General features: G+C 37.7%; 1 protein-coding gene across 1 annotated transcript; it reads left to right on the top strand.

The window, feature by feature from the left end:
* The first annotated feature begins 567 nt into the window (after nucleotides 1–567).
* On the top strand, nucleotides 568–7331 carry LOC118349693. Its single transcript, XM_035695226.1, has 5 exons — nucleotides 568–579; nucleotides 4597–5869; nucleotides 6106–6189; nucleotides 6508–6659; nucleotides 6771–7331. Exons 1-5 carry the CDS (start codon nucleotides 568–570, stop codon nucleotides 7329–7331), a joined length of 2082 nt encoding a protein of 693 aa, XP_035551119.1.
* Nucleotides 7332–11421: the final 4090 nt, after the last annotated feature.

Genomic DNA, 11421 nt, shown 5'->3' with positions numbered 1-11421 from the left:
GGAAGTAGGCTGAGGTCACCGGTGGTCGAGACAGCCGCTTCCTCCAGGTTCTCCAGTCCTCCAGCACCCTATTGAAAGTCAAGTAATTATTAGATATATAGAAAAGAACAGAAAGCGATAAAGTCTCTGCTTGTATCCCCTAATTCGTTCACATATCTTAAATCCTAGTGTTCATCTCTTTACCAATGTTATAGTATGTGAACGGGTCCCATCTTTCGGGGTAGAAGATAGAATGGAATTTAAAGGAAAAAAGAATCGAAGACAAATCTTAGAAATGATATGAACGGTACCTAGGATTAACATATATACACACACACACACACACACACACACACACACGACACATATACATACTAGCAAAGCATTGTCAACAATTTGGGTTGCAAGGTAAAGAAAACTTTTAATGGCATCGAAAAGATCAGCGCAAGGAATATTTTGGTTAGGAACAGGAACATGGGTTTCACGAATTTGATTCAGGATCTGGTCGTCGGACATGGACAACTCGCTTAGGAGCACACCACAATTGGATTGCTCCATTTTCTTTTTATTACCAACAAGGTTATAACGATGGAGACACAGGTTTGGGGAAGAAGAAAGAATAAAGTAATTGGCTGGCTTGTGTAATTTCTGCAAGAGCGTGGCCTATTTATGGCTATGAGAATCGGAATTATAAAGTGACAAGAAAAGAGTACTAGCTACAGCTTATAGCTAGCAAGGGTGAAGCCTTTCAAAAACTTTCTTGAAGCATCATTTAATTAAACTCGTCCTTGTTGCGCACTTGTCGCCGACCTCTACTACAGCTAAACCACGTGACTTTTTAAAAGACTATTTTTAAAAAAAAAAAAAAATTTGACATAAATCATTTGAATAAATAAAGACCGAGAGATCAAGGTCCGGCCAGGATAATCTTGTTCATGATGTTGTCCAATCTTCATCCCAAGTACTGCCTCCAATGATCTCCAATATATTCACTACAACATACCAAATAAACCCTCGTTTGGTTTGAAAATTTTGGTCCCAAAAAAGTGGGATTTTGTCCCCGAAGACAATTAGGGATGAAAATTTGTCCCAATAGGTCTATCACAAAAGACAATCTGGGGTCAGAACAAATCATCCCAGAAAATATATTTTCAGACGAAATTTCTCCAACCTGTTTTAAGTTCATTTTAACGGAAAAAAAATTTTGGTATTAAGACATTTCATCTGAAAAAAATATTCAAACGACCAACTTTCATTCGAACATAGAATATTGTTCAAACTGTTACGATATGAGGCTATTATTCAAAAACTTTAGTCACGCTCAAATGGGTTGAAGGGGATGTGAGGTTGTTTGAATATTGAGGACATGCCCATTCGAATAAGATTGACTTCTGTTCGAATGACAAGATAGTATATGGCTCGATGGTGTGCAGTTATAGTTCAAATAGTAATTTGAATTCTTCGAAAAAGAAAACTCCTGATTAAAAGAAGTTCAAATAAGGGTTATAATCATTAGAACAATGTGATTGTAAATGGTTCGGACGTATTGCCTTTTCGTTCGAGCATAATAGAGTAATGCTGCTATGTAGTTCAAATATGAGTGATTAGCATTCAAATGCTTTGTTATTCCCGTTTGAATGTTATTTTGGTTAAAATATTTACGTTCGAATAAAAGTAGGTTCGTTCAAATAAAAAAGGTATGTGTCCGAATGGGATGAATACTTGTAGTTCAAACTAATATCGTAACGATTCAAACATCCTATGTTAATGTTATATTGTTCGAATAGCAACTAAGTCGTTCTGCACATAAAATGTCGTATGCATTCGTACAAATGAAGTTCTGTTTCAACAGTAGATAGTAAACGTGAAATTCAAACATAATATATAATCCAATAATTGGATATGAAAATGCTATGAGACTATAATAAAACTCTACGGCCCTTCTAAGTTTGGGTCACAATACAAAATTGTGACGAACCACTCCTTTTTCTCTTAGGTTGGTCATAAGCCTCGCCTAAATGTCTTTAATCTCGAATTCTCATTTTTAATTTTACGAATGATTATTATACAGAACCAAATATTTTAAAATCCTCCAAATATTTTAAAAGTCCATAATTATTTAAATTGGATATTTTTAGTGTTGTTGGACCAAGTTTAAGTTTTTAAGTCATCCTCTTTAATGTTTGGAGTTTAGAAAATAATATAATTTTAGAAAATCATCTTTATTTAAAATATTTTATTTCCTTAGAAATAGTATTTAATAATCATCATTTAAATTATGTTAAAAACTCTATTTATTTCTATGGATTTATTTCTCTTAAAGATATTTACTAAAACTCATCATTTTATTGTATGATGAAAAATATTATTTGTTTATCAATAAACAAAGTTGACTTTTAAATAGTCTCATTCCATTTTTTTTTTTCATTTCTCCGCTTCTTTTGCTTAGTTATTTTCATTTACATAAGATTTAATCTCTATTGGAACTCCAAGTTGTAGAGCTAGGTAGTTCTCTGAACAAAACCCTCTAATTTCCCTTTTCTTCCTCTTCTTCTTTTCTTGTGCCCCCCGGCTAGCCAGCAATGTCGTCCCAACCACCGCAAGCAACCACCATTGTGCCTCGTTAGTGATAACCTCTCCTCCCTCTTGCCCTATCGCCCTCATGCTCAGATCCTCTCTCTCTCTCTCTCCCCCTCCTAGCATCTTCCTCTTGATCCCTCTGTTTTGTTACCATCCACCGCTCATCATCACAACTCAACCAACATCTCAATAGAGCACCGCCATGGGCCACTACTTCATGCCGGGGTGCCACCCCACGCCTAACAACCTACACCCAGCCCAACACTGCTCCCTCTTTGTTTCTCATGTTCTCCCCTCTTTGTCATCGTGCTTCGTCACAGGCCCAGTCACCGATGTTTTTCTCCCCTCATCAAAATTTCTCTCAACTCCTCCCTCACACCAAGAACCTAACTCCTTTGTGCCCAGCCCAAAGCCCCTTTGCCTCCATCATTACTACACAGCCACATTGCAAGGCCAACTTTCTATCTTCTTTCTTCACTGTCCACGGCCAGCCACCACCATGGCCTCCCCTACATTTCGATAGACCAGCCCCACTGTTACAACAAGTCTCCATCGTTGTTTTCCACCCAAAGGCCCAAGCTCACGCATACTCAACTATGAACCACCCTACCAATAGTGCCATCCACCACTTTAAGCCATACTTAGAGCCACCATCATTGCCCCTACACCAAAAACAAAACATCAAACCTCCATGCTCAACCACTCAAGTCACATAGCATCCAATGGTTTGATGTTAATGCATCAAGTTGGATTGAGATGGCATGTCTTGAAGTGTTGGGATTAAATAATGAAGTTATAGTGAAGTTTAAAAACCATGATAATGATGTAGGTTTTTAATTCGATAGATTTTGTATATTTAATGCATTGACCATGATAAATTATAAAGAGTGATGTATTAGGTTGACTAAAGAAGCTTGTATTGAATGTGTGGTATGTGTATGAAGCTTGTAAAGCTTTGTGAATGTGTGGTGTAGGTGTACAAATTGTATGGGTATATTTCATGTATTGGATGTGTTGGTTTGGATTGCAGGGCGTGGATGGTATGTTTTTTGACAGATTTATATTATGTGTTGTCCTAGTGTATTGTTGTGCTATTTATCACTACAAAAAATAGGCATTTTCCAGAGATTTTAAGATTGACGCAAAAAAATCACTGCAATTAGTCCTTATTTGTAGCAATTTTTTTTCACCGCTAAAATAAAACGCAATGTATTCGAAATGCTGATGTGTAATTCACTGTTCAGTTATTTGCAGTGAATTTTTTACCTTTTGCAACGATTTGAGTCGATGCAAAAATAAAAAATAAAAAAAAACTCCTGTAGCTGCACCTTATTTTGGTCGGATAGGAAAATCATCGCAAAATTTGACTTTTTACGGCGAAACTTTTCCCTATAAAACACATGTAATGGTTATTAGCAACGATTAAAAAGCATTGGAAAAAGTCTTTTACAAAATACATAAGAAAACCATCGAGAAATATCCACAGAAAATCGTCGCAAATATCCATTTTCGGCCACAATTACCCGTTGGAAAAACATAATTGCGACGATAATTGAAAATTGCTGGAAAATATCAAGGCATTTCCAGTGATTTATTAACTTTTTGCAATGATATATATCATCGCAATTGACTTTTTCCAATTATTTAATGTTAAACGGATAGGCCATTTCCTTCGATTTTTGAACAATTGTGGCGGAAAAAAATCGCCGAAAAAAGTAACTATTTGCAGGGATTTTTGCAGATCGCTAGTTTAACTTTTAATTGAGTAAACAATTACGACAAAAATTCGGTGCAGTAAAAATCACTGAGAATGATCAAATTGGGTGATATTATGGCTTCATATATATATATGAAGCCAATGGACTGTGGTCCAAGAATGCTCCAAGAATGCTCCAAGATTTTCAAGTTTGATTCTGGAGTTCCGTCCTAGATTAGTCAGTCTATTACGTGCATGGATGGTTCCGGGGGCTGCCAGCCCCCCCCCCTCCCCCCACGTCGCATGCAAAGACACGCACGTTTGCGGAATTGGTTTCCCAGGTTCCTCAGGCTCTCCCTGAGGTCTCAATACCATTCAGGCCCCCAAAATGTGTTGAAGGTGAATTCTTTGTGCAATTTACTAAGGAGGAGTTGGATCGTTCGGCTGTTCCTTTTCGGTTCTCTATGGTTTTAAAATTCTTAAGGCAAAGACCTTCTTTGGATCGCATCAGAGGGTTCATTCATAGCAGATGGGGATTAACGAAACAGCCAGTCGTTTCAGCTATGCGGAAGGCTCAGAATGTCTTTGTGCGATTTTCAGATGAAGATGATTTCTTGAAATCATTGTCCCGTGAAAGCTGTGATATTGAAGGGGTTGCTTATAGACCCTTTCAATGGTCTACTGATTTTACTGAAGATGACGAACCATCATTGGTTCCAGTTTGGATCATGTTGCCCGGATTACCTCCGAATCTTTATCAAGAAGCGTTCTTGCGGAATATAGTTGCACTGATTGGAATCTTTTTAAGGAGAGATAATGCGACACGCTGTGCAACTCATACCGATGGTGCAAGGGTGTGTGTTCTAATGAATATCGATCATGAGCTGATTCATTCCATTTGGATTGGGACACCGAGACATCCTACAAGCATTTTCCAAGAAATTGAGTATGAAACACTGCCTGCATTTTGTTCCGTGTGCAAGGTGCAAGGGCATAACGTAAAGACATGTAAGGCAAACAAGAAAGAAGGAAAGAGCAGCAAGAGTTTGAAGGTGATTAAGTCAAGTAAAGTCTGGGTGCCAAAAGATAAAGAAGATGATGCGAAGACTACAGATCATTCGGAGAAAACCACAGAGTCCCCTGTTTTGGCTTTGGAAGATGTTGAGATTGAGGTGCCGGTCTTGGATGGTGGCAAGGATGTAGGGAAGTCGAAGTTGGGGTCTGAGAGTGTTATCGCAGAAATGGAGGCCCCCGAGCAGAGGTTGATCTGTGGAGAGGCTAGCGGGACTTTACCAGCGGAGGAGTTGGTCTTTTTACCAATAATAACTCAGGAGATGTCTGCTGGAGTTGGTGGCCATTTAGAACCCAGAAGGGAGGAATTCATCGAGCCAATTCCAGTAGTGGATGTTGCTGTGCAGAAAGACGATGCTGTAGTGGGTGGCCAATTAGAACCAAGAAGGGTGGAATTCATCGAGACATCATCTGTAGCGGAGGATGCTGTGCAGCTAGAGTCCAGAATTGACGTGGTGTCAAGCGGGAATATCCCAGTAGCAGAAGGAGAGGTGCAGATAGACACGGTAGATTTGCAGATGGAGTCCAAATCTGAGGATGAAGGTAAGTATCACCACCCAGGTAAACAAAAAGATGATTTTTCTGATTCTGATTTAGTAGTTAGGAAGTCTCCAAGTAAGCGTTTGTTACGTAGGTCCCATAGGGTTCCTAGCAAGCCCTCTAAGTAGAATCCTTGATTAATAAATTGTTATTTTGGAACATCCGTGGCCTTGGTACCTCGAGGAAACGTTTGAGGGGGCTTGTACGTGAGCTGCAGCCTATTATTCTTTTTATTGCAGAACCGTTTAGGGATGATTCTCAGTTGAATTATTGGAAGACGTTTCTTGAATTTGATGAGTGTCTTTCTAATGCAAATCAAGAAGGTAAGCTTTGGTGTTTTTGGAAGGCTGGTTTGAAGGTGGAGGTTATGGGTGTTTCGGATCAGCACCTTACTATGCTTATTAACTCTAGCTTATTGATCTCTTCGGTTTATGCAAAGTGTCGGTTTTTAGATCGGAGGCCTTTGTGGTCTAATTTACTTGGTGTTAATAATTTACAGTTTCCTCATGTGATTATTGGGGATTTTAATGTCATTTGTAATGATAATGAAAGAAGAGGGGGAAATCCTAGGATGCTTATTGCAATGGAGGATTTTTGTTCCTTTATTGATGATGGCAGATTTGTTGAGATGCCTTTTTCAGGTAATGGCTTTTCTTGGTGTAACGGACGATTAGGAATGGCGCGTTCATGGGCTAGACTGGATAGAGCTTTATGTAATTCCAAGTTTAAGGATCTTTATCCGTCGGGTAGAATTCAATATCTTCCTAGGAGGACTTCAGATCACTCCCCTATGGTATTGGGTCACTTGGTTTCATCTGCTAGGTATGGTCAAACCTCTTTTAAATTTCAATATATGTGGACTAATCATGAAGATTTTTGGAGATGTGTTTCTAGTTCTTGACAGGTGGAGGTTAATGGTACGGGTTTGTGGAAGCTAGCTGCTAAATTGAAGAGGTTAAAATTGGTTCTTAAATCTTGGGACAAGGAAGTGTTTGGCTGGACAGGAAAGCATATTAAAGAGTTAGAAGCTAAAGTGGAGGAAGGTGAATTAAGACTTCAAGAATGTTACTCAGAGGATGTAGAAGCTGATGTTTTAGCGAACAAGGTTGAGCTTGATGTCTGGTTACAAAGGGAAGAGTCTCGTATTGCTCAACAAGTTAAACAAAAGTGGGTATCGCAAGGTGAGGTTTCGACTGCTTTCTTTAAAGCTTTGCAGAATAACAAACATAATATGGTAGTAGAAATGAAGCTCTCTGATGGCAGAGTGCTTAACTCGCCTGAAGATATCCATGAGGCTGCGTGTGTTTATTTTGAGGATTTCCTCAAAGCTAAAGCAAACAGTTCTGTGCCAGATCTGGTTGGGTTAATTTCTGAGGAAGTTTCGGAGGAGGAAAATCAATTTTTTGGTAGTATCCCATCGGTTGGGGAAGTAAAAGATGCACTTTTTTTCTATTCCGGTGGATAGTAGTTCGGGGCCGGATGGATTTGGCTCGGATTTTTTTCAGCATTGTTGGTCCTTGGTGTATCAAGATTTATTGGAAGCAGTTAGTGATTTTTTTGGCGGGGCTGTCTCACCAAGGTTTTACTCTACCTCTTTTATTGTCTTAATTCCTAAAGTTCAGAATCCAACGTCATTTGGGAATTTTAGGCCCATTAGTCTGTGTTCAGTGGTCTATAAAATTTGTTCTAAAATTTTAGTGAACAGATTTACTTCAGTTTTCAGTAGGATTATTTCTATGGAACAGGGTGCTTTTTTGCCTGGTAGAAGTATTTTTGAAAATATTAGTCTTACTCAGGAGCTTATTCATGATATAAACAAGCCTATTAGAGGAGGTAATATTATGATGAAAATTGATTTTGCAAAAGCTTATGACACTATTGACTGGGGTTTTTTAAGTCATATTTTGAAAGCTTTTGGGTTTTCCCCGAAGGTTTGTCAATTGTTAGCTCAATGTGTTACTACACCTTGGTATTCTGTGGTTATGAATGGTGTCGCTAAAGGTTTTTTCAAGGGTGGACGTGGTCTCCATCAAGGAGATCCTCTATCTCCTTACTTGTTCATTTTGGTAGAAGAAGTTCTCTCTCGGTTGTTAAAAAATAAATTTGAATTGGGGAGAATTAAAAGTTTTTCTCATCCTAGGCATGGTCCTGTTATTTCTCATCTTTTATATGCTGATGACATGGTAATTTTTGCTAATGGAGGAAGGTCTTCAGTTTCGGAAATTGTCGAAGTTCTTCGTATTTATGCTGAGTGGTCTGGTCAACAGGTAAATAGTGCCAAGTCTTCAATCTTCTTTTCTAAAAGAATTAATTCTGTTAGACATAGACACATTTTATTGAATACACAGTTCACGGAAGGGGTGTTCCCGGTCAAGTACTTAGGGGTGCCTATTGTTTCAAGTAGATTGAAGTTAATTCATTTTCAGGATGTTATTCAAAAAATTCGAAAGAAGATTGAAGGTTGGAAGGTGAGTTTTCTCTCCATAGGGGCGAGAGTCATTTTATTAAAGCATGTGTTGTCGAGTATGCCAATTCATTTGTTATCTGTGATGCAGGTTCCGAAATTAGTGTTGCTTCAGTTTAATAAATTATTTCGCACTTTTTTTTGGGGCTCATTTAATGGGAATCCCAAGAGGAAATGGATTAAATGGGACAAATTATGCAAACCTGTTGATGAAGGAGGAGTTGGTTTGAGAAGTTTTGTTGATGTGCAAAGATCTTTGCATCTTAAATTTGCCTGGAATTTGTTAAGTTCAGATTCTTTATGGAAAAGATTTTTTTGTGCTAAATACTTGCATGGTCAGCATCCGATTGAGATTAATCCATCGAGAGGCTCTAGGTTTTGGAAAGCTATTGTAAAAGAAATTCCTGTTGTTCTTTCACGTTCCAGGTGGAAGATTAGGGAGGGGAACGTGTCGTTCTGGAGAGACAATTGGCTAAATTCTGGTCCACTTATGGAGCAGTATCAGATGGTGGGTGATCCAGAATTGAAGGTGAAAGATTGTATGATTAATAATAATTGGGATATGGAGCAACTTGAGAAGCTAGTAGGGTCTGATAAAATGGAGGATATTGTCAATGAAGTTAGTAGTAAGAGGAATGGTAAGGATCAGCTTATTTGGTTGGAAAATTCGGATGGGTCTTTCACGACCAAAACTGCCTGGTCTTTTGTTCGGATTCGTAATCCTAATTGTCAATGGTCGGATTGGATTTGGAATTCAGCTTTACCTAAGAAGTTTTCTGTGCTTATGTGGAAGGCCTTAAACTCATGCCTTGCAGTGGATGATCGTATAAGGAGAATTGGTGTGCCTTTAGTCTCGAAATGTGAATGTTGTAGGGACGGGGCCATAGAGGATATTAATCATGTGTTATATAGTGGTAATATTGCTAAGGCTATTTGGAAGTTTAGTTCTAATATTTTGGGTATTCCGTTTGTCCCGAATCGGTCTTGGAGGGCAACTGTTGAGGCATGGTTCCGTAGAGCTTCGAAGTCCTCTCAGTTAGGTATTCTTATGGGAGTTATTCCTGTCATTATCACTTGGAATTTATGGAAATGGAGATGTACAGCGAGAATGGAAGGTAGGAAGGAGAAGGTTCAGGTTTTATGGAGATTGATAAAGTATTGGATTAATTGGGTGGGTATTAAGATTCATAAGGATTCCCGGCTTGTGGATAAGGATGTAAAGATATTGAAGTCTTTGAATCTTTCTATTAATTTTAAAAAAAGAGGGGTTTCTATGGCAGTTAGATGGGAGAGACCGAAGAAAGATTGGTATAAACTGAATGTGGACGGAAGTAGTATTAATAACCCTGGTATTTTGGGTGCAGGAGGAGTAGTAAGAAATGAGTTTGGGAAGATGGTTTTTGCGTTTGCTGAATCCATTGGGAGTGGTAGTAATAATCTTGCGGAAGTTATTGCCTTGAGAAGAGGGATTGAACATTGTAAACGTTTGGGGATTAATAATATTAATATTGAAATGGACTCGCTTTTGGTTGTTAATTGGGTTCAGGACAGAAGATGTACTCTCTGGTACCTAGAGGATTTTTGGGAAGACATTATGAATATGTTGGCAGAGATGAATTTCTCTATTAAGCATATTTATAGGGAAGGTAATAAGGCTGCAGATTTTTTGGCTCGATTGGGTAGTAATGGGGTCTCTCATGAGTGGTTAGGGCAGACGGATGTTCCTCATCTATTAAGAGGTATTCTTAGAACTGATTCCTGTGGTTTGGCTTATCTCAGGTAGTGTGGTTGTATTTAGGATTGAGTGTTAGTTCTCTTATTTTCTTAATATTCCTTTATATTGTTTATTTGAGTTTTGAGTTGGTGTCTGGTGCTTGGGGCTTATTTGGTCTTTCTTATTATTGTAAAGCCCGTGTACATATGTTTGTTATCACGGTATTCCTCCGCCACAAGTGAGGGCTTATTAATAAAATTGGGTGGGGATCACTATTGGACAGGTGATTTCTCACTCTCTGATAAAAAAAAAAAAAAAAAAAGCCAATGGACTGTGTAGTGAGCTTAAATTGATTTAAAGAGAGGGTTGGATAGAAATGTATTTATTATGTATGCTATATGTGGGTGAAGCTTGTAAAAACCAATGTGTGCTTTAAATGAATTGTATGTTAATCTTAGGTGATTAAGAGGGTAGGGTATATGTGTAATTTGATTGATTACACATATTGGACAGCTTGTATACCTTGAATGTATGAATGGGGCTTGTAAGTACAAGTGGATACTTAAATGGATTGTATGTTGATTTTTGGTGATAAAAGGGTATGGTGCATCTGTGTTGGTGGATTGTAAACTTATTTCGGATTGTGTTATATGTGTGTATGAGAGGAAGTGAATGAGACCTTGAGTTGATGTTAAATTATATATGAATGGAGGAAGAGTATTGTTTGAGGAATGGTATCATATTGTAGTTTGGACTTTGGATTTCATGGTGAAACGGGATTAAGTTGTAGGTTTGTTGAAATGACATTAAGGTTATGTATGCATGTAGGTTGCCATTTGGCAAGCACAAGAATGGATTGCATGAAATGAAAATAGTATGGTGTCCAAGTAAGTATTATGTTCATACTCTTCTAGAGTTTTCTAAATTTTATGAAAATAAAAATGAAATGTTTTTCTTTAGAAATCTGAAATGAAATGCTTTTATAAATAAAATGTTCTCTTTGTGCAATGAAAGAAAATGACAACATTTTCTTTGAAATGAAACGATGTTTTATGAAAGTATGGTAAGGTACTAATGTTTAAAAGTATATGCATGTAATGTCCTTCTTTGGCAGCCCCTTTTTATGCATCCCAAAAATAGTTGTATGCATGCGAATAAATGTTAAATGTAGTACTTATGGTCTTTATGTTCCATAAAATGAAAGGATGATGTTTGCGTTATATGTTATGAAATGAAATTGACTGATGAATAAAAGGAATCAAAAGGAAATGATTGAAAAGAATGAATTAAAGGAAAGAAAATGAATCAATGTTTTAATTTATGAAGCTATGTAACGGTCATAACTGAATGAATGATGGTACCAAATGAGAGGCAGAT

This window comes from Juglans regia, chromosome 10, assembly GCF_001411555.2.
Source record: "Juglans regia cultivar Chandler chromosome 10, Walnut 2.0, whole genome shotgun sequence".
In the NCBI taxonomy this organism is placed as follows: domain Eukaryota; kingdom Viridiplantae; phylum Streptophyta; class Magnoliopsida; order Fagales; family Juglandaceae; genus Juglans; species Juglans regia.
Note: the sequence above shows the minus strand (reverse complement) of the source record. Positions and strands in the feature narration are given on the sequence as shown.